At 41.6% G+C, this 23955-nt stretch overlaps 1 protein-coding gene across 1 annotated transcript; it reads left to right on the top strand.

The window, feature by feature from the left end:
* The first annotated feature begins 438 nt into the window (after positions 1-438).
* On the top strand, positions 439-23271 carry HEATR6 (HEAT repeat containing 6). Its single transcript, XM_032779297.2, has 20 exons — positions 439-697; positions 3353-3460; positions 3914-4054; positions 5784-5899; positions 7521-7635; positions 7981-8082; positions 8657-8794; positions 9984-10276; positions 10674-10851; positions 12271-12477; positions 13085-13184; positions 13398-13750; positions 14493-14615; positions 15241-15327; positions 16463-16597; positions 17943-18065; positions 19502-19626; positions 20503-20599; positions 21184-21388; positions 22161-23271. The coding sequence occupies exons 1-20, from the start codon at positions 461-463 to the stop codon at positions 22709-22711; spliced, it is 3534 nt and encodes a 1177-aa protein (XP_032635188.1). The 5' UTR covers positions 439-460; the 3' UTR covers positions 22712-23271.
* The last annotated feature ends 684 nt before the right edge of the window (positions 23272-23955 follow it).

Genomic DNA, 23955 nt, shown 5'->3' on the forward strand with positions numbered 1-23955 from the left:
GGGGCTTGGGAGAGCAGCTTGGGACAATCCCATGGTGGGGGGTAGAGCTCAGGCCAGCCCTGCAGGGAAAGATGGTCACCCTACCCATGGTCATGCAATTGAGCTGCGGCATATGATTGGGGCTGAGGAAGATGGAGACCCTCAGGGGCATTGGAGCTGGGGGCTGGTCCCCTGGGGCCCAAGGGAGCTGGGGGGGTGATAGGGACTGGGCCCCTGGGGCCCAAGGGCACTGTGCCCTTAGGTGCAATGGAGCTGGGCGCGATAGGGACTGGGCCCCTGGGGCCCAAGAGAGCTGGGGGCTAGAGGAGCTGCGCCCTTAGGTGCAATGGTGACAGGGCGACTGGGGACTAGACCCCGCGTGCAAAGCAGCAGATGGCGGGCGGGGGAGGGGCGCCCCGGCACCCTGACCCGGAAGTGCTATCCGGTTGCCATAGCGCTGACGCCGGCCCGGCCGGGGAAGATGGCGGCGGCTGTGTCGGTGGCGGGGCCTAGGGAGGAGGTAGCGGGCCCTGAGCCCGAGCCCAGCGGCTCCATCCGGCGCTATCTGGCCCGGCTCTGCGCGCTGCGGCCCCTGCCCGGCCCGGATCGGGAGGGCGAGAGCGGCCGCCGCACCGAGCTGCACCTGCTGTTCGACCAGCTCATCTGCGAGAACTGCGGCCCGGGGGCGCCGGGGCCCACTGGGGCGCCGAGCCCGCAGGTAACAGGGGGGACCCTGACACCGGTGGGGCGCGAGCCCGCGGGTAGTGGGGGGGCCTTGACACCGGGGGGGGCGACGAGCCCGCGGGTAGCGGGCCTGATACGGGGGGGGCGGCGGCGGCGAGCCCGCGGGTAGCGGGAAGGGGCCCTGATACGGGGGGGGCGGCGATACGGGGGCCCCCGACACCGGGGGCGGCGAGCCCGCGGGTAGCGGGGCAGGGCGGGGCTGCACCAGCTCTGTAGGGTTGGTGGGAATGAGGGTATGGAGTAAAGGAAGCTGGATGGGGTGGGACTAGTAAAGTCCTGTCTCCTAATACTCCGCCAGGCTATCACTGAGGGTGCTCCCTTGCTGCCACCCCCCAGGTTTGCTCTCTCTGTGGAAATGCCACCTGCCCCCAGAGACTGATTATGATCTAAACCATGACATGGAGGGGGATGAGTGTTACCCCAGTTGAGTGTAATGGTTCAGTACAGGCCTGTTCTCAGCCCACCTGTAGGATGGAAACGTTCAGAGTGGCTATGTCTACGCTAGAATGTTGTACCTCTTTCCTGCTATAATGGTGTAGGTGGTGGTACAGCCCCTAGTCTGGATACACTTCTGTCAGGATAGTTGTGCTTTAGATCAGGATAGCTATTCCCATGTGGGAAGGGGAATAACTATTCTGCCATGAGTTGCCTTTATACCAGCATGGCTACAAGTATGACTGTTCAGGTTAAAAAAAAATCATCTCCTAACCAGCATAGTTATATTGGTACAACTTTCAAGTGTAAACCAGGTCATATTGGCGATCCGCTGTTGAACCAGTTTCCTTGCTGGTGTAGTCCCACATTCTTGCTGAAACACCAGTCAGGAAATTGTAACATTGACCTTAGCTCTGCTCCTGTGCTGCAATCGACATATGGATCAAGCGCCCTTTGCCCACTTCCTGGTGTTACAAAAATAACTCTGCTTGCTCCTCCCCCATCTACGTATGGCTAATAGATCTACTTGCTTATCTATAGATTACAACACACTGGAGCTGCCTAAAATTTGGAATTTCCAGTTCATGGGAAATTTTATCATTTTGAAGTTTGGTTTCAGACCTGATTTTTTTTTCAAAATTTCCCAAGAACTAGAAGTTCCAAAATACATTGTTTCTGAAAGAAAGTAAGTTTCCTGGATCCCCAGCAGTACAGTACCTCTGTGAAATTGACATGATTCTTGTCAGTTTCACAGTCCCCCACCCCTTTAGCAAGCTCTGGTTCAGCTTGGCCATGCCCACTTCCCCAAGACTGGGGACCCCAGAGCTTCCAACCTGCTTGGTAAGTTGGCTCTCTGAATCCCATAGCCTGGGAAGCCAGCTGTCCTGAGAGTTGGGCATCCTGGGGAAGCCCAGCTCAGTAGCAGGAATCCTGAAAGTCCTGAGAGCCCCAGCCTGAGGTTAGCCTCTCAGGCTCCCTACTATAGTGTCAGAAGCCTGGACCCTGAGGTTCTGTCTACACAGCAGCTGGGAAGGCACTTCAAAGTGCCTGTAGACAGACATGCACTAGCTCTTGCAGGCTAGCGCTCAAAAAATGCTGTGGACATGGTAGCATAGGTGGCAGCTCGGGCTAGCCACTCAAGTGAGTACCCAGAGGGCAGGTGGGCTTATACTCAGGCAACTAACCCAAGCCATCACGACCATACTGCTGATTTTAGCATGCTAGCTCAAGTCTGTCTATTCGCCCTGGGTAGCATCCTCCCAGCTGCCACGTAGACATACTCTGAGAGTCACGGCTTTTAGGAGTGCCATGCTTCCAGCTCTCGCAGCAGGAAGTCTGGAAGCCGTGGCTGAGTTGTGTTATAATAGTCATGTGCAGTGGGGTAAGGTCAGTGGTAGCAGACATCTCTTGTTTATATGCCATGGGTAGGAGAAGATGATGGACATAATTAAGGTGGTTGTTAGCACTTTCTTTTACAATTTCCTGTCTCTGCAGCATTTAGATTCTCAATTACTGCACAACATCATAGTAATTGTTTTGTAGGGGGAATAAATTAACTTGCAAAAATGAAGATAATATATTGTGGGTCCATTGTATATAGCATGCTACTCTGACATTAAATCAGTAACAATTTTTAATTACCCATTAGTCTTCCTATTTGTTTTTCACAGCAGTCACACAGCTTTTCTTTTCATTTTGGGAAGTGCTTATGATGATCTTCTCCTTTCACACTAGTATTTTAGATATTGCTCCTTTTTTCTTTCCTCTGTTCCTTTGTTTCCTACCTCCTCTTTTTCCTTAGACCTTTATTATATGTTATGCCTTGGTCTTTAAATATTGTTTCTCTCAGTGCTAGATTCTTAAGTGGTATTTTGCATATTTAGAGGCAGATCCAGTAGGTGTTTGCCTATGTCACATGGACAGTCTACTCACTAGGTGCTGTACTGACTTCAGTTGTGCTTCACACAGAATCATAGGACTGGAAGGGACCTCAAGAGGTCATCTAGTCCAGTCCTCTGCACTCATGACAGGACTAAGTATTATCTAGACCCTGGATCCAGGTGTTCTGCCCATGCAAATCCATTTGCACAATTGAGACTTTAGCTGGTGGGATGGTCTCTACTCTGGAGCCAGAATTTTGTATTGTCTCAGTGATAAATAATCATTAAGGCTTCTGCCTCTTTTTTTTATTCAGGATGTTTGTGCTCTACTTGTTCAAGCCTGTCAACTGGTTCATCTCAATCAGGAACATCTTGTCAACAAAGTTTGTCAACTCATTCATCATTTACTTAACAGATTCCAGGTATGGAAAATTTGATTGGTCTGTCTCTACCCTTCCAAGCATACGGATGTGGGCCAAAAGGGATCTCGCCTCCATGAGGCAGAACCAATAGAAAGAACCTAATATGGCTGCTCTTGAATTTTTACCTTCCATTCATCCTGCCATTTTTCTGATCTACAGTCCTAGCTTGCCTATGCCTGGCTAAATGATTGCTGATGTAAGAACTACATGTGCTGACCCTCTCACAGGAGACGGAAAAGTTTGTGTATCATGCCTTCGGTCTTGGGGAAAACAAGAATCCATGGCCGTTTCCTAAATGTAGGCTGTTTCTGTAGCAGCATGAATTTCTAACAGCCAAATCAATTGAGTCACTACCCAGCTAGAGGAATGTTACTCTGACTTGAACAATGTGCAATATAATAAGGATGCCTTTTGGAAGTTCTTTTTAAATTCTGTATTTTTATATGATGACAGGTAGTAGTTGATGAACAGAATCTGGATTTTCTTCTGTCCTATTCCATCTCTGCTCTCAAACAGTGCAGCTCTTGGACACACACTGAAATTCTGCAAGCCTTAGCAGCTCTTGTTTACAACAATGGACCTAATTGTCAGAAGGTAGGTTGAAAGCTGTGCTGAATTTACTGCTAAGAGAAAGTGAACTCCAAAGCCTCAGATCCCTACGCTCCCTTCCCCTTCCTTTCCTCCAAAAGGAAAGAAAAATGTCATATTCCCAGACACACACAGTCTCAACGTTAACTCCTAACGTAGCGTCAGGGATGTTATAATAATTCCATAATCAAGCATTACAAATCCAGGAAATTCAAAGTTAAGGTTACACTGAAGAGAAATCCAAACATATTAAGGTAAGAAATTCACAGTTAAGGCACCAAACAACTTTAACTTTGCCCTGTTGTGAGGCTGTACAATAACTGTAGCATTATGTTTTACTGTTTATTATTCCAGATTAGATTAAACTGTTTTAATATACCCTTAAGATTTTTTTTTTCACATTTTTTCCACTTTTAGCATCATTATAGGGCAAAGTAACCCCAAAGCAGCCAGAGCACATGAGCCAGTTAATCTGCTAGTACAGCTGCTTAGCATCGCCAGATCAGCACAAAGCAGCTACAGCACACTGCTGAATGTGGACCTTAATTTGCAATTGACTTATTGGTTTAGATGGTTGGGTGAAGGCTGGCAGGCCCCTGGTGTCCCCATCTCAGCCAGATGGAGAGGTGACCCTAGACAGAATTGCTCTTCTGCAGCATGTGCACCGGCTCCCTGTAAGATCTCATTTCCTGCTATAAGGGCAGGGTGTTCATCATGCTCCCTTGAGGCTCCATGCGCTCAGCGGGAAGCTGAGATTCACGCAGCAGCAGGATCAAACCCTTATTGTACAATGGAGCCAAAATAGCAGTGCCATGGGAGCCTTTCAAGCACTGATGCCAAAGTTAGCATGAAACTGTAGGCTCTTTAAAGAGCAGCGACAGCTGCACTAAGTGGCCTACCACAGTGAACTCCTGACTCATGTGGAGTCTCCCTGACACCACTGACTCATTACAACTAATAACATTTTTGCTTGCAAATTAGCTGTAGAGGAAAGGTATTAATGGGTTGAGTTACCTGTGATGTCACAATGATACCTCTTAAGAGTTCTAGAGCTGTTGACTTGAACCTGTCTGTAGGCTGTATTACAATAGCAATTAGATACACTTGTTAATAACTTAGCTTAATTACAACCTAGTGTCTTCAGATATACTCTGTGTGCAAGGTAATTAACTTTAATTATCTGCAAAATGTAAAGTGTCTGTGTTGTTCCATTGTTAAGATCTTTTGGGACAGAGAAAAGACTGCCGCAGACAGTACATTTCTTAAAGAACACATTTTAAAATTAATTTTACTTTATAAACAAGTTAATGGATTTACTTTTAAAGGCTCAGAAAATTCAATCTATATCCAAAGAGATGGCTGTAGATTTGGGAAGGGTGTGCTATATTTTTCATACAAAACAAGGAGGTTGCAGCTCTCCTTAAGTACAAAATGAGACTCAGTCTGAATTATATGACCAATGCCTCCATAATATTGAATGACAACTTTGCAACTGAACATCTTTTCTAATCAGAGGATATATAAATCTTAGTTCTGTTTGAGTATCACTCAAACCTATTCTGTAGTTGGTATATCTATACCTAGCTATAAGATTTAAGGAGTAGCTTGATTTATATCATATTGACTGTAGATCTATTGTTCTGAAGTAAAAAGGGAATTTGCCAAATGATTCGCATTCACTAGACCTGACTGTGTATCTTGTTGGCCCATAGTGACTGTTAATGGTTTATTTTAGTATCTCCCGGATTTGCTGGGGAAAAGTGGACTGTTGGTACAGTTCAGTGATCTTGCTCAGCCTGATGTGGAACTCAGGAGGGCAGCAGTACACAGCATGGCAAATCTGTGTCTCAGGTATTTAAATCAAGTCTTTTCAAGTGATTTGTATTGGTGCTTTAAAAGATGGGCATCTGGAAATGCTGACAGCCTGTTCAGTCCACCTGCTAAGCACAGTAAAGGTGAGAGCAATGCGATGGTTTCAGGGCCATGTAAATAGGTCCCATTGCATTGAATAGTCCCATTGATTAATGGGACTTTGCCTTGTAATGAGAGCCAAAAGGAGTAGTTTTTTTTTCCCAGCAGCTTTGTTTTGTGTTACATCCTGGAAGTTATAAACATGACTTGTGTGTGAAAGTTAAAACTGCAGTGCTCCTAGCCGTTTTCATACTCATTCGGGGAAAACCAGGAATTCTCAGATTTCCAAAACTAAAATTATTTCTAAAGACATTTAATTTAAGGGAGGGGGAGGGAAAGGCAGATATGTTGTGCTACCTGGTCTGTGCAGCAACAGTCAGTCGGTTAACGTGGTGGTTAATATTTATGAAACAGTTGATTACATCTTGCATTGGGATTATCTGTTGCACTGGAATGGTTGGCCTATGAATGATTTGTTATAAGATTCCAAGAATTAGTAAATTGATGCCAGAGCAAGATCTCATTACATCTGAAAACCTCCACTAAACTGTTCAAATACAGAGGGAAGCTTTTTCTTGTTTGTCTATGACAAACTTAGATTGAATAATTGATCAGTCTAAGCCAGCAGGAGTTTAGACCTGCTCTAAAGAGCTTTTCAATTAAGAAGGAAGGTTTGATGTCCCATGAAATGGAACCCTTCAAGAGGAAGAGTCCACCGAGGGAGGTCCTGGATGAGATCACTTAGATATGAGCTAAGTGCAGTGTCTGGTGATTTTGAATGTGATTTTTCTAATTGGATTCTACTGTCAGGAAAATCACTTGCAGTATTTGAGTCTTATTGTGAACATTATCAAACTTGCACTCTGGTGACTTGAAGTAATTAAACATATGGGCACCAGCTGCTGAGAGATCCAGCACAAAGAAAGTTGTTTAATGAGTCTAGAGCCACTGCACTAATGGTCATGTTATGATAAGCTGATAGGCAGGTAGCACAGGCTGCAGTGGTATAGTGATTGCCTTCTTTATATTCATTAGTAAAGGAAGATGGATGGTGATTTAAATAAAAAAAAACCACAACATGTCGCTGCATTCAGGCAGTCTGTTTTTGTGAAAACGAAGGAAAATGTAAAAGCTTTTCAGGGTCATATTAAGGACTAAATTGTATCCCAAGATATACGCATGCAGCTTCATTAATTCACCTGGGCACCTGTGTCTGAGGACATTCTCAGCATAATAGTGACACTGCTGCTGTTGGTGTCATTCTGCACCTACTCGCAGCCTGGAAAACCAAACATAGGAATCCACTTTAATCAGGTGGGAGAAGCCAGAAGTTAGACTAAATTTAAGGTGTACTGAGATTTTTACTAACCAGTGTTTCCAGATAGTATTTATGGTGCTAGAGTTTCATGCTTTGTAGGTGCCAAAGTGCAGTCCCACTCCATGTCTCTGCTATGCTGGGGAGGGAGAGATCTGAGCTTTTGTAACATTATCTGTAAGAACAATTTGTATAGCTTTATACTGAGAGCCACATCTTGACTAGCTGCATCTGCTTTCATTTTAGTGTGCCTGGACAGCCATACTTAGATGAGTCTTACAGAAGTCTATGCTTTCAAACTTTCCTAAGCGTGTTACAGTCTTCCAGAACTTCAGATGTAGATGACATCACTTTTTGTATGGTATGTGTGTGTCTAATCTGCTGAAATACACTAATTATAAAGTTATACTACGTTTTGCAGTGGAACATCTAGACAACTTTTAAAATTTGATTTGAAATAAGTAAGTCTGTTATAATCAAAAGTTTCCTGTTTACCAGAGGCTGTACACATCTTGTAATTTGGAATATTGCCAGTTGAGACTTCGCTAATATCTCTAACCTCATTTTACTTGAGTAATATGAAAATAGTTCCAAGTATCTCAGTGGTGCTAAGCAGTCATGTTGTTTTGCGCTATATAAGATATGAAATTCATAAGTTGAAAGATGCTGTATTTGTGTGTGCTGCCTAATTCAAAATTATTTTCAGCTGTTACAGAATGCTCTGAAAGGTATCCAGTCGCTTTTAAATGGTGGGAAGATGAAGCTAATGCAGACTGATCAGCTTGGGTCCCTTCTTGCTGTATTAAAGGTGAATAGTTTGTTGGTTTAAATTTACGTTTGGAGAGAGAGACTATAGTGTGTGCTCCTGTTTCACTTTAAGTGGGAAAAGGTAGAGAAGACAGGAAAAAGAATCAGGTGGAGAGCTGATGTGTGGGGAAGGAGGAGAAGATTGAAAAATGGAATGAAGGACATGGAAAAAGGGGAAAAGTTCTCTCTAGAATATGATAACGCCTTCAGTTCTCTGACTTGTACTTCCTCTCACAAAGAAAGGGGTGGCAATGCCTTGATGGTTAAGAGGCAAGTCTCCCATTAGCTTCAGTGCTGGACCCTTGCTAAAATCCTTCTAGAAATAGTTGAATTTGGTTGCCAAAATATGTCCGATTAGAGAATCAGAATTACTATACAGGCATTTTATTGTGCTATTTGAGTCTCTTCATGCTGACTTACCTGCCTTTGGCAGCTTGGATGTGAGCTTAGGGAGACAAGACCCAGAGAAGAAAGTCACAAGGTAAACTGAAAACAGTTAGTGAGCACCTGAATATACGACAATTCTGTGCACATCCAAATGGACCAGAACGCTGGTGTTCTTGTTACTGTTTTAGAAATGCATGTTCTATGGGCTTCCTGGACTGAACATGGAAATGCCTGCAGTCTTGTACCCTGCTCCACTTCCTCAGTATGATGGAAGATCACCTCTCAAACCAGAGCAGTCGGAATTGAGCACCGCTAAGCAAACAGGGGTAAACTTAAATTATACCACATGTTGATTTTTGTGTGTGTTTATTTGTTTTGACTGTATATTTCCTGTTCTGGTGTTAACGGCTGAAAGTTCCTTCACGTTCTCAGCATGTGGTGTATTTCACATTGCTTTCCTTAATGGCATTGATCATAAATTTCTGCACTGATTAACAAATTGCTCGTAAAGTCAGATGACTAAAAGGTAGGGTTCTGCAGAGATTGATTTGATTGACTCTAGCTGTGTGCATCAGTTATTCATTTGTAGTCAAGAACTTGTGGCCTGCAGATGTGGGACTGATAGTGGCAGACTAGTTGTGGCATTTTTCATCACAAGTTACATTACTTCTCTTCTAACACACAATCACTTTTACTTTTTCCTAGGGAAGTCAGGCTCATCTAAAAATGAGTTGTCTCTCTTGTTCATGTATCTCCGTTTCTCTCTCCCTTTGCTGTTTATTATTTAACCCTGAAAAGCGTTTTGGGTTACAGATTACATGAAAGACATTAGACAAAATAAAGCTGTAGGGTCATTTTGTTGGCTTGTAATCTTCTTTTAAAGTTAATGAGTATCTCCTATAAATCCAAAAGAGCTACAGGAACACATACATAAAACACCTGAAAAGATATCCTACTAAGTGTCTCAATGTAAAAATACCTTTTTCTAGAGAAAAATAAAGGAGAATTGTGGAAATTCTTGTAGTTACACTGATAGTTGGAGGTTAGCATATATATCTAGAGATTTGCATCCAAAATGTCCAAGCAAACCAGTCTCGTAACATATACCTATGGGACATTAAGATGTTAGTAAGTTTATTTTGTCTTATTAATAAATGAAGTATACAAGCTGAAATCGATTAAGATCTGATTGTCAGTGTATGTATAATTCATTTATATAACACTATTTCATAATAGTAACTAAATACCTGTGACCAAAACTTTTTCTTTGACTGGCTAAAGACAATCTGTCTCCTTACAATAAGCCATCTAGGTGCTTATAAAATACGCATTTCCATGTTGGTGAATTAAGTACTGACCACGTTTATGCTACTTTTGGGGATTTTGTAGTCTCTCTTTTTCTCAGAAGTGACTTTGTTGTCATTCAAAGAGATTTTCAGAATAAAAAAATATTTTCTGGTTGCAAAATTCTTACTTTTGTCTCAGCCTTTTGTTATTTTTTTTCTCTTAACACAGACCCGAAGGAAAAAATCCAAGGGGAAACAAAAGAAAGGACAATTGGGGGAAGAAGTGAAAGAAGAATTAGAAAGCGATATAGGAGATGGAGCAATCCACGGAATGGATATATTTCAGTTACATTCAGACAATGCACAAAATAGTCCTTGTCTAAATCCCTGGAATCGTACATTAGATGCTGCATACATGCCTGCTGGAAAGGATCACTTATCATGCTATCCCAGCTGGAAAAGGATCAGCAGCAGTGAGTCGGAGTATTCTGATGCCGAAGGTGGAATACAAAGCAAAATGAGGTTATTGTTGTTCATGTACTGACATGGAAGCAAATAATACTGTGGTTCATAACAATCGTGCTTGTGTGGCATGTTAAATGTTGCTTTTTGTAGATCTGGCACCAGTTTTGCACATGTGCAGCGTTTTACTCACGCAATCCCAGTACTGGATTCTTAAATGAAACTCTTAAGGAAATCATTTAATGTGATTTATATAATTTATTAACTAAGGAAGTTGAAAGGTGGTAATTAGTAGTAGTTTGAAAGTAAACTGATAACTTTCTTTTCTTTTTTTTACCTTTTGGCCTTAGCTATTCTACTTGAAGTTCTTATAGCTAGTCAGGAATGTGAATAAATGAGGTCAAATCAATTTTTTTTTCAGAGCTGCTATTAATTTCATCTTTTTGTTTCACTAAAGATCTTATCAAGCCAAAGTTCGTCAAGGGGCTTTAGCCTGTTTCCTTTCTACTATCAAATCAATAGAAAAAAAAGTTCTTTATGGCTACTGGTCAGCATTTGTTCCTGATACACCTGGAATAGGCAGCCCACAGTCTGTGTCCTTGATGACTATTGCATTGAAGGATCCCTCTCCAAAGGTAAGGGAATTTGCTGTCTTGAAAGCCTTGTTTTTCAAGAACTAGTCTTCAGATTTGCCTTCTTTGAACTTTAGTGTACTAGAGCAGTCTTGCTGGAGTCTTTGTGGCCTGTCTCACTGTACCACAGGACTAAGAGAGGCTGCATTATTAGGATAACAAAGTATCTGTTATAATTTTAGAGTCTACATACATGAGACCAGGTTACTGGAGTTAAACTTATTTTTCTTGGAGAAGATTTTGAGGTGACCAAAGAGTTTCCAAAATGTATGAAAGGGGTTGGTCAAATTAGTAAGAGATAAGAGAATACTTTTCACACTATGTTAAGGATTTGCCTACACAGGAAAGTTTGTGTACAGCAAGCTATGGTGTGAATTTAAAGCACAGTAGCTACTCTGCACTAATTCCACATGTGGACACTCTTCTTGTGCACTCAGGGTGCCCTCTGGAGGTTTAGTGTAGCACACTTCCAAAGCATATTAAGCTAATGTGCACAAAGGCACTCTTACTATGCACTCAGTGCGTCCACACAGAGAATTAGTGTGGAGTAGCTAGTGCTCACCAGCTATTGTGGGCTTTTTCTCTATGTAGACAAGCCCTAAGAGGTTCAAAAAGTGGGAATGGTCCCTTCACATTGAGAAATGGTGGCGCTTCTATCATACACAAGATAAAGGTATGGACTGCTGTACTGGGAAAGGCAACTGAAACAGAATATGAATGAATGTGCAGATATCTCAGTTTGTTTCTAGAAGAGGTGGCCATTTAGGTGAGTGGTGAAAAAAGCTGGGAAGTGCTGATTAAACCAACCCCCAAAAAGGACAGGTGTATTGAGCTGGATGGGCACTTTCCCTTAGCATTTACAAATCGCTAGTTCATGCATAGTAAAGATCTGCAAGGTCCAAAATCGTGCATTTTAGGATGCCCTGAATTCCAGATGTGAAGGTCTCTGTGGTGACGCTGAATGGTACAGGTCAGAACATTTATAAGCTTTTGCTAGGAGAATCCAAGGAAACCTGAGGGACGAGATGTTGAATCCCAATACCCCAATAATGAAAATAAATGGGCGGTGGATAATAACGGAGTTGCAAAGCAAGGCCTGTGAATATCTGCTGTTGACCTGCAGTCATAATATTTGTGCAGTTAACAGAGTACATACTCTGCATATTAACATGGTTTTTGGAGGCCAAGGACATTTTGTCTTAAGTGTGTTGCAAAATGCTGTCATGCTTCAGCAAATCTGGGTTCCATGATGTTAGCATATCCTGCAGCCTGGACACACACAGTAAGTTGTTTTTCCCAGCAAGGGGAGAGGTGCTGTGTAACAGGCACACGCAGAATGTGAAGAAGCAGGATAAGGAAGGTTTGACATTTTCCCACAGTTTTTTTTGATTGAAACAGAATTGAAATATTGTATCATTTCAGACTCGGGCCTGTGCTCTTCAGGTTCTCTCTGCCACCTTGGAAGGTTCTAAGCAGTTTCTTTCTGTTGCTGAAGACGCACATGACCATAAAAGAGCTTTCACTCCTTTCTCTGTAACGATTGCTTCCAGCATCAGAGAGTTGCATCGCTGTCTGCTGCTAGCCCTGGTGGCAGAATCCTCTTCACAAACCCTTACACAAATCGTCAAGGTACTTACGCTTACTTTAAATGGGCTTATGTTTTGTAAGTGTCTCCGATTCAGCCTCAAAGCAATTTTTTAATGACCTTCAAAGCAGACCTCATGCTTTCCAGACGTGATTGAGACAGGGCAGTTATGCAAAAATCCTGATTGCTGTCTGGGTCAAAACAGCAGTTTTTTCTCTTTCTTACAAGGCTTGGCAAATTAAGTCTGCCTGCAAAGTACCATTATTTCTCTTGAACACAGTTTTCTTGTTTCCATATTTCTCTTATGGCTTCTGTGCTGAGCCCATGTACAAATAGTGCTGTAGAACTCACTATCAAAAAATAGTTTAAAAGGTTTTTGTGTTTTTAATGGCAATTTTGATTTGAGTTTTTAATCTAAAATATTCCTTCCCTAGCTCGATTTTTGTGGTTGGTCATGTTTGATCACAGTAATTGTTCTTGAAACAAAGCTTTTGGGACAGATTTTCAAATACTGACTAGCTGTCTTCAGTTGGTTGCAAATTTAATCAATGTAGCTGCATAAATGACCTAACTCACTGTACAAAATGAGAGAGCCACATTTTCATCTTGGCCTCTGTCACCTCTCATCCAATTATCTCTTGTGTGTTTTAGTGCCTTGCAAATTTGGTATCGAATGCACCGTATAGCCGTTTAAAACCTGGTCTATTGACAAGAGTTTGGAACCAGATAAAGCCATACATTCGTCATAAAGGTTTGCATTGCACTGGGCTGGATTCTTCTCTTGCTGTATATGTTGATTCTTAACTCAGCATGAATTCTTAAGTGCTAGTATTTTTTCATTTTATTTATTTGTTTGGGTATTTAGTTATTTAGAAAAAATTCCCATGATTGGTAACTATGTAAATAACTCCACTGCTCAGTGGTGTTTATCTTTTTTTTTATTTTCCCATATTCTCTTTAACAGATGTTAATGTTCGGGTTTCTAGCCTCACGTTGTTTGGCGCTGTCGTATCCGCTCAAGCTCCTTCACCAGAAGTACAGTTACTTCTGCAACAGCCCAGTTCTTCCGGACTAAGTAACAGCGGTACTGCAACCCCTCGTCACGTCAGTTCCTCTGAGTGGTGGAGAAGAGCACTGCCTTCGCAAGGGGAACCCACGGACACTTGGGAGAGTTCATCTTCAGAGCCTTGTTGGCTCATACGTCTTTGTATTTCCACTGTTGTTCTGCCCAGAGAGGATTCCTATTCTGATAGCGATACTAGTTTTACAGCTAGTACTATCTATGAACCATCTCCTGTTCGACTGGAATCTTTACAGGTAGGAATGGACAACTACTAGAAGAGCCAACTAAATGTATGAAATAAGAATAAATATCAAATCTCGCCAGTATTGGCCGGTTCTTCTTGCCCTTATGATTTGGTAACCTTGTTTGATGATGGGGCGTGTATGCATCTGGTAAGAATTGGGAGTATTCTCTATGTATGCCTCTCTTTCCAGTGTTGCATATGAGTTAAATCTTGACGAGAAAGATCTTCTATAAGTGAAATACTAACAGATGACTTTGGCCTGAGTGAAGCACTGAATAGGAAGATTGAGACTCATAAACTCACCTCTGTTTTTCTTTATGCAACAGTGTAGAAAAGTATAATTTTTTCACTTCCATCCCAAGGAAATTAAGCAGCCTCATTCCCTTACTAGAGTAATGGATGCTTGTCACAGCGGGTGTCATTAACCAGGACAGCCAAACTACAGGAGATTCAAGGCTTGTCACTTTTGCAGATTCTCTTGTGCTTAGGTAGTAGTTAGCCACAGGAGAGTTCACTTAAACTTGAGCAATGAATTTACTGTGAGTTCCTGTTTGATAGTGCTTTCAACATGTCCTGTTAAACAGGACAATAGAAGCTACAGGGCCCAATATCTTTTGTGTTCACTAGTTTGTGTTGTACTTTCTAGCTCTCATGTTAGAGTTTAGTGTGTGGTTACTGCATTGACTAAAATGTTCTCTCTCTTTTCATTTTGGTAAATTCCATTCAGTATTTATTTTTTTTCTACTCTACAGGTCTTGGCACTTCTTGTAAAGGGCTATTTCTCTGTGGCTCAGAGCTATTTGTTAGAGCTTGGAGAGGTGGCTTGCAAATGCATGGAGGAAACAGATCCGTCCATTCAGCTCCACGGGGCCAAAGTAAGAGCTTGGAGAAATGCAGATAGCTTTTAACTGAGTGTTGCTCTGTACATATGCTCTAAAAGTATTTGTAATTAAGCTTGATGTGAAAATACTTTTATTATAAGTCAAGACAATTATATAGAAAGAGCTCTGACTGCGCTTCTATGTTTCTGTTTCATGCAGTATACTATAAACAAGACCTATCTCTTCTCCATACTATAGCTACTTGTGCATTACTGTACTCTAGGACATCAAGAAATACAAGTTTTGACCCCAATCTAGCATTCTTTTCGCACTCACAATTCCATTTGAATGCTGTGGAAGCATTCCAGAATTGGACTCTTACTTATTACACTAACAACAGCTGAGTTGGGCATTTTCATTTTGTTCTGGATACCATAAGACATTTCTGTCCATCTCGGCACAGTCGTTGGCTATGTCGCCCTACTTGGAGACTTTATTTAGGAGGAGCTTTTTCACGAACTCTGATCTCGCAGTCACAGAGTGTAATATAAAATAACGTTAAATTACAGGTTTCATTCATTGTGTAAACGACTGAGGTTTGTGGTAAATATTTCTATAGTCAAATAATACTTCAGTTTGCTTTGATAAGGAGCCAGTTCATTTTCTTTTTTCTTGGCAGCTTCTGGAGGAGCTGGGCACAGGCATAGTACAACAGCACAAACCAGATTCAACCATTGCTGTCAATGAGAAAGTACCTGTCAACTTGGTAGGTATATGGACTTGAGGGGTGGGATTCCACCTAATTAACCCTCATGTCATGAAATCTGCTGCAAAGTGATTGAACCTGAATGTGGATATAACAATCTGATGTAAAGTGGAGAGGGAGTACAAAGTATCTTGAGATGCTGGTATGGTATACACTGAGTCAGCAAGCTATGATAGTGTAAAGATCTACAACTAAGCATGGATTGTTCTGATAGGCTGTTTCCTGCTATTAAAATGAGCTGACAAGAACTGCCATTGTTAATACTTATCATTTGAACACTGTGTGTGTGTATTTGTGTTCTATCCTATGGCAACCTTTGTCAAAGCCGAATAAACCTCCTGGTAAATATCAAGCTAATTTAAGAAAGCGACAGCGAGTTATGATGGGCATCTCTTGTCTGACTACTTGAGACAGAAATTTTATACATAAAGGGGCTCTGTCCAGTTTGGTTAGGCCTAAAATTAGACCTACTAGCATTGTTTAGATTTGTGGACAAGTGCTTTTTATGAGACACAAGTATTGACTGTACACTTTCCCTTTGCTCCTGCTTTCTCCTGTAACTTTGGGATCATGAAGAATATTGAGGAGCTCAGATACCACATATGATAGGGGCACTATATAAGATATGCACTACAGCCTCAGTGACATTTCATAGTAAAGTGCTCCAAGAGCCTGTGTCAATATTCTGCCTGCTACAAGAACTGAGTAGGTGGCTGGTACCCCAGTGCATGTGATCACAGAGAAATCCATTGCTTGGGGCTGTTTTTGTCAAGCTCACTGAAGCTGAGAAATTGGGATTCTGGCAGTAATGTAGGTCTGTTAAGTATTCTTTCTGTGAACTGAAGGCTATTTTAAAAATAGTTTTAGGGAATGTTAATAAATAGAAACGAAACAAGCAGATTGAGCCAGAATATTGTTTGTACAGCTAACTATTTTAAGATTTCCAATAGTTGTAGTAGTCAATTTCAAGCTTGTTTATACCCACTGATGTGATACTAGGTATGTTTTAAAGATGATCTTAGAGAACACCATCGATTTCAGAGATCGGAGACATGGGCAATATTGTCAAGCTCATCTGACATCAGCATCAATTGTCTAATGGTTTCAGTTGGTAAACATAGTTTCTCTGCTACAGGTTGTAACCTTTTGGACTATGATGCTAAATGGCCCTTTACCTGGTGCCCTTCAGAATGCTCAACATCCTACCCTTCAGACAAGTGCCTGTGATGCTCTTTCTTCTATCTTACCGGAAGCTTTCGGCAGTCTGCGGGTAAAATACGATATCTTTTTTAGTAGTAGAGTCTTCTGCTTTTATCCCTCTTAACTATATTAATATTGAACCTGTTAAATTCATATGAAGGATGGAGTCACTGCTTTTTTTATATCCAATCTTCATACTTTTTTCATATTAAAAAACCCTGTGTAAACGATCACTGATTAAGTTTGGAAAAGGCATGCTTGGGAATATTCAAAAAGTTTGATTGTAGAGGCGTTTTAGGAGATGGCTACTCAAGCAAGTGCTAGACTGCTTTGAGGCCTTGAATATTAATGGCTTGGTTGAATAGCTTGGTTGTGTTGCATGGCAAACAAAGACCTTTAGAATCTCGTTCTGTGGGTGAGACGTGGAAGATACTGCTATTTTGCTGATAAAATTCAGCCAAGCATGCAGACAGCTGAACTGAAGGCAGTGGACTGATGTTGTTCACACACTTGGGGTTTTTTTTCATTTGGCTGGCTAGCAAAATGTAGCTGAAACTGTAATGTTTGCTCTCTCAATTGCAACTAAATCTGATGGCATTACTCTTCTTTTACACAATGAAATATGCTTCTGTACTTTAAAGCCTTGGCAGCATATAGCCACTGTATTGTGCAGCTCCATTCGTGTCACTGTGCCCTGCTTGCCTCAGAGAACCCTGCCAGGTCTCAGTTACAGAGGAACTGCTAATGCAGCAATATCCCTGGAATTCTGTTGGTCCGACTTCTCCAAGCACAGTGTGTACTTCATCTCTCTGGACTTTGATCCCACTTCCCTTTCAGACTTCGGTGTCAGTCATTGCCCGCTTTGACCTATGGCTCTGATGCAGCACAGTTGACTTGGCTGCAGGCTTGTATACTCACAGACCGTACAATGTGAACTTTAACATGCTTTATGATCCCTCTTTAACGCTTTCACACTGAAGAGTGACTCTCTCTCATGGCATGTTGGCTCCCCTACAGTTACAATCGTTCCTGTTCTGTCCAGGTGGGTAGTGAACCTATTGTCTACCCCAGTCCTTTTTGTTGCTCCTTTTTCCCCAGCACACATGCCCTAGCTGGTTGCTACTGTATCACAAAGATACAGCTTGGTGAAATCAACAATGCTGCATTTACCAGCATAGGGTAATTTGTTAAAATTGGGGAGTACTCCTGTCTCCTGTGTAGCATCTAGATGCCAGCCAGCTCTTCCACTTATTTCCCGTACAGGAATATGGGACGTTCTCATTGCTTCTGCAGACTTCTGGTGTTCGCTTTTTAAAACACACGTCAGTTCTTAGCTTTTGCTTTTCCCCCAAAGAGGGGGCTCTGCAGTACAATATTGTCACCATTGCTCCCTCCATTTCCATTGCTAATTGCAGGATGACCAACAGATACTGTGCATCACACTACTACTGGGGCTGAATCACAGTGAGAATCCCCTGGTGAAAGCTGCTGCTGCACGAGCCCTTGGAGTCTACATCCTCTTCTCATGTCTTAGGCAGGTTAGCAGTGGGCTGTTATTATCTGACTCGGAGCTCTTAACAATGCATTTGCTGAGCAGCAAGCCATAGTGCATGAGGTTTCTTTGTGGGAAGCAGGCCTCCCTCTGAGGCCAATGGTAATACAACACGCTGAGATATTAGCTGGAAATATTCTGGCAGTTTTCTGGTGCTTCTTCCAACCCTGACGACTCTGTTCTATGGGCACTATAGGCAATGGAACCCGTGCAGTTTTGCTGTGTGAAATGTGGCAGGAGGTGGAGTGTCTGTAGGTGCAGTGCAAGGTCCTCACCCCCCAACCCTCCACAGTCCCTTTGTCAGGTGAAAGGGCCAGCTAGGTAGGAGGAAGCTCTAAAAGCCCTGGATCTGACTGGGAGAGGATTGCCTCGCTGCAGGAACTGCAGAAGGCAGCTGTAGAGCTGAAGACTTCTGCACAAGTCCTCGCTTGGGGGTATGTGGATGGTGGGGCTGGAGCAGGAGGGGCATGACAGGAATAGGGTCACAGCACGTAATGCTGCAGTGTTTCCAGGCAGTGTTGTGGCCCATGAGCAGCTGGGGATAGGTTGCTATAACTTAGGCCTAGAACTGTCTGTTATGGCAGGGGCTGAGGAGCAGCCCAGAATGGGGAGGATGCAAAGTTAGTTAAGAGCAATTATAGCCCCTGTCAGGACTGCGAGTTCTGTGCTGTGTCTCTAAGAGGTGCAGCTGAGTCTGTCCCTGTGTGCTGTATAGCTCCCTTCAGCACAGCATGCAGTGGGGCCTGGGAGAAGTGTGTGCGTCTGGTTGGTGGATTTGTAGCTGTGCAGGTGGACCAAACTGCCCTTTGGAACCATGTCAACCCATCTGGTTGCAAGAGAGGATTCTGTTGTTTTTGCAGCATGGTTGTGAAGTCTTACATGGGTGACTATTTTGACAAACTTGAACCGTAGCTGAAGTTGAAATTTTAGTCTAAAATATTTTGAAAGAAAAGCTTTAATCATAGGCAAGGAAATGGAAACGAAATATAACATGCCACAAAAGTGAAGATTAGAGAGACAGCTCAACAGGGAGTTTGGAGAAGCAATTACTTATTCGACAGTGGCATTTGATGAGTATGAGATTGTCAGTCCAGGTAATTATACTTAAATCAAAGTAACTAAAGTACCAATGAAATTAAAATATGCAGTGAAATCATGTGGAAGCAGTCACCCAAGAGACGAGTAAATTTGGACACTTTAGAGTTAGATCGTTAACTAGAGATGAAACAAAGCTGTACTGGGAACATTAGAGATACTTTAAAGCTATTAGCACAGAAGGTTGCTTTACTGGAGCTGGTGTTTGTGCAGATTTCACTGTGACGATAAAGACAATGAAGAGTACAGAGCTAAGGAAATCCATCCATCTTTTAAAAAAGAACTTCCATGCATTTTAAAAAAACAACAAAACTTTTAATTCTCTAGGATGTGATGTTTGTTGCCGATACAGCAAATGCTATCCTGAATTCCCTCCAGGACAAGTCTCCAAATGTCCGTGCCAAAGCAGCCTGGTCCTTGGGCAACCTTACAGACACGCTGATTGTCAACATGTAGGTAGCAACATTTTGGCTAATAAAACTTGATAAATGGCTTGAGATCTTTATTATTAGTCCCCCAGTAATATATGAATTGCCATACCTGGGCAGACCAATAGTCCAAATAGACCTATATCCTGTATTTGACCGTGTTCTTTACCTAATTGTTGGAGAAAGGTGCAAGAACCCGTGTAGAGGACACATTATGGATTAATGTGCCTGTACCAGAAGCTTCTTCCTAGCCACTCTTAATTAGAGTTTGCCTTATGCCTCAAAGCGTGAGGATTTGTATTACTACCTTCTGTAACTTGTGAATGGTTTCATTATCCAGATCTAATCCTTTTTTGAATTCTATTAAACTCTTAGTTTCATATCTTCCACAGGTTATGTACTGCATAAGAAAGAGACTTCCTTTTATCTTCTTTATATTTGTTACATTTTGATTTCATTGAATATTCCTTTATTCTTGTGTTAAATGAAAGGGTAAATAGGATCGTGAATATATTTATTAATCAACCCCAGTCTTAGTACAGAACGATGGACCAGCCTGCTATTAACTTTTCGCCATACTGAGAATTTACCATTGATTCCTGTGCTGTGTTCTCTCTCTCAGATAGCAGTTTATGAACATCTTATTTCGCTACCAGCAGGCTTTCCTGCAATGATGATTTACATTTTAAATTAGGTATAATGTAATATATGTGTTTACTATGCTCAGTGTTTGTCTTACGTCTCAGCATTTTAGTTAAAATCAAGAGTATTGTCAACGTAGTCAATTATGTACCCTATATAGGGGGACTGTATCTTATCTTGACAGGAGGATAGACTCTGATCTGGTCTTTTCTGTTTCTGACTGCTCTGATCCTGGATGGTGTTGGTTTATTTTGCTAGGGAAATGATTGGGGAGAGCTTCCAAGAGGAATTCTCAGATCTCCTACTACTGAAAATGTTACGATCAGCAATTGAAGCATCCAAGGACAAAGACAAGGTACGCTGCAGCGGGGCAGGGAAAGGAATAAAGCCAAAAGCAAAGTTAAAATCACCCATTACTTGCTTTCAACTTTTTATTACAGCGTGTTTTATTTGAGTAATCCATAAGAATGGCGTAACCGGGGAAGCCGATGGTAGTACTTGCATATAAACAAATCCTACGTGCTGTATTGCAAAATATGTTGAGACTCCACGAACTGGCATTACCATAATCCATATCCACCATTAGATTAGTGTAGAATTAAATAATACTGTCTCATCTGGAGATGTGGACCGCTGACATCTAGGTGTTCACATTAAGTGAAGTGCAAAGTGTAGCTTTTTTTTGTCATTTGGACACTGCCTAAGTTGGTTGGCATTGCAGGCATTTTGTAAAGCCTGTCTTATTTTCCCAGGAACTTTTTGAAGAGGCAGTTTGAGGGGTTGTTTTTTTTGACAGGGTATGAGAAGGGTTTTTTTTTAATAACTGAAATTACTTTATTTCAGCACTATATGTATTTAATGACTTTTGTATATGCACCAAGAGGCCTTGCCAGATGCATGTGTATAAATTTAAAATATAATTTGTGCTTTGCGTTTCAGGTAAAGAGCAATGCAGTCCGGGCCCTAGGAAATCTGCTTCATTTCCTTCAACCATATCACATAGTAAAACCCAGATTTAGTGAAACCATTAAGGAATCCATTGAGGCCCTTATTTCTACTGTCCAGAGTGAGGCTACCATGAAAGTACGGTGGAATGCATGTTATGCGCTGGGAAACGTATTTAAAAACCCTGCCTTGCCACTTGGTAAGTAAAATCTTCCTTTTTTTAAACATTTTCGCTGACCTCTTTGGGAATGCACAATGAGCTGTGCAAAAGAAGAATCTTAAGGTTGTGTTTTTACTAAGAATTGATCTGGCATAAGTATGTGTTTGGAATTGAAAGAAAGAGAAGAAAAGAAAATAAATCCTCAAAGGGCTGAATGTTTCTTTCATATTCAAGGGAAGAATCTGGCCCAGAATGTACATTTGATATTAAATAGACCTCTTTCCTGCAGACACTTATTTACATGCTTAACTTGACTACATTGATTTTCGTATGGCTACTTATGGTACTAAGTATGTGCATGTTTGAAGGATCTAGCAGCAGGTATTAAATATGAGGGTTAGTGACTCAGGATAATGTAAAAATATTGGACTTGCTAATAAATTTCATCCTTCAGTGAAACCAAAACAAAATAAGTTAAGGCCTCTGCCTTGTAATGAATGCATCTATTCAATCACTGAGCTTCCAAAAAGTATCATTCTGATTATCTGGAAGAATTGTTATATAAGCTACACAAGTGGAGTCTAAATGTGATGTCACTTGAGTGTGTGTTTTTCAGATATAGAGGAAAAGGCTAGAATATTAGTTTTTTATTTCAATAAATCAAAATGCTGTTGATAATTTTCTGTTTATGGCAGAAATCCTGAGTCTTCAAATGAAGACAAGGTTGATCAGTGTAATAAATCTTTGTGAACAGCTGCTTTGTAACATCGATTTGTATGTTTTATTGACTGCAAACTTGTGCACTTCCTAGGAGAAGCTCCTTGGACTGCACAAGCCTATAACGCTCTTACATCAGTGGTGAAATCATGCAAGAATTTCAAAGTCCGAATCAAATCTGCCATGGCCCTCTCCATCCCTACCCAAAGGGAGTGCTACGGAACCACTGAACAGTTTTCCCAGATCTGGAGTGCGTTGGTTATAGCTTTGCAGAAGAGTGAAGACACCGAGGATTTTCTGGAGTTCAAATACAGTGCCAGCCTAAGAACGCAGATCTGCCAGGCTCTGATTCATTTGTTAAGCTTGGCAAACAGTACAGACCTGCCATTCATTAGGAAAACTGTAGCAGAAAATGGGGATGTGATCAGATCCTATGTCTTGCAATATATGAAATTGGGGGTTGAAGAAGATGAAGCAGGAATACACACAAACTCCCATGAAAGAGACAGATTGTTGAAAAGAGCTATTGAGCATATTTGTGGTATTGAGGAACTGTCAGAAGGCAAAGCTAAAGCAGTAGTAGCTGCTTATCTAGAAGATATCTTAACAAACCACATCAACTCCACTGAATTGACGGAGGCTTAGGAAGAGAAATCCATTGCTTTAATGACCAGTAAATTGTGCCTTCTGATTATATGCAGAGGGAAGTACGCTGCTTTCATGTATGCAAGATGTCCAGGAGAGAGGTTTCCTATTGGCAACATTAAAACACTTATTTCAAACTTATTTGAATCAGTTGAAACTCTTGAGAAAAAGTTCTACAATGCTGAGAAAAAAACATTTAATCTCCTTTACTTTCCTACTATTTAGTTCATTGTAAATTGTCTCCATTTGGTTTGGCTGATGACTGATCTGATATAGAGTTATCATTCTGAAAACAAATGCCTTTTTATTCTTTGTATATTTTATAAGAACAGAGCCTTTTATGAGCTCGTTTCCAAAACCTTTTATCACGGTTGGCTGCTATCTTCAAAAGCTTACCCCCTCAAGGACACGGGCAGAATTGGTATTTTTTGCCTTAGCTTTTCTGGAAGTCAGATTGATCATAAATATGGAGAGTTGGTATACTCTTCTCAGCATGACATTTTGTCACATTTAATGCACTTGTACAATAAACTCAAATATCAGTTGGAATACTTGAATAACAGCTTGATGTAAATCAATTCACACACACTTTTATATATATTCTGGCCGCCCTCCTGCACAGGAGGACTTCTTCACCGGTGCAGGGCCATTGACTTCCCCTCTTCTCAAAAATAAACTCCTACCCGAGTCTTGGACTTATAGTACAGTACAGCACTGAAGATGCTGTTCTACCAGCCCAAGAGCTGCAGCTGGTTTCTTGAGGGTAACCATGTTCATAGAATATGGGCTGAGATTTTGGCATAGAGGATTTGGGAGCCTAACTTCCTTAGGCCGTATTGAAAATCCCAGGCATAGTTTGTTTGTTTGATCTCTGCATATAGTACTTAAGAACGATGCGGTTCTGTCTTCCAGATTTTGTTCCTATTTGGTGATTTAGCTGGACATGTCATCTCTCGAGTATAAATTATTGGGAGAAGGATAGCGCAGTGGTTTGAGCATTGGCCTGCTAAACCCAGGGTTGTGAGTTTAATCCTTCAGGGGGTCATTTAGGGAACTGGGGTAAAAATCTGTCCGGGGATTGGTCCTGCTTTGAGCAGGGGGTTGGACTAGATGACCACCTGAGGTCCCTTCCAACCCTGATATTCTGTGATTCTATAATTTGTTACTTTTATTATGGAATATGTTTACAGGTACAGGACTTCCACCTTGCAATTGATAGCATGCAGCAGGACTGCTGCACGGAT

The sequence above is a fragment of the Chelonoidis abingdonii genome, chromosome 20 (assembly GCF_003597395.2).
Source record: "Chelonoidis abingdonii isolate Lonesome George chromosome 20, CheloAbing_2.0, whole genome shotgun sequence".
Classification (NCBI taxonomy): domain Eukaryota; kingdom Metazoa; phylum Chordata; order Testudines; family Testudinidae; genus Chelonoidis; species Chelonoidis abingdonii.

Coding starts and splice junctions, on each gene's coding strand:
- HEATR6 (XM_032779297.2), top strand. CDS start 461: ATGGCGGCGGCTGTGTCGGTGGCGGGGCCTAGGGAGGAGGTAGCGGGC. Junction 13,751..14,492: donor TTCGACTGGAATCTTTACAG/GTAGGAATGGAC, acceptor TCTACTCTACAG/GTCTTGGCACTTCTTGTAAA. Junction 15,328..16,462: donor AGAAAGTACCTGTCAACTTG/GTAGGTATATGG, acceptor TCTCTGCTACAG/GTTGTAACCTTTTGGACTAT.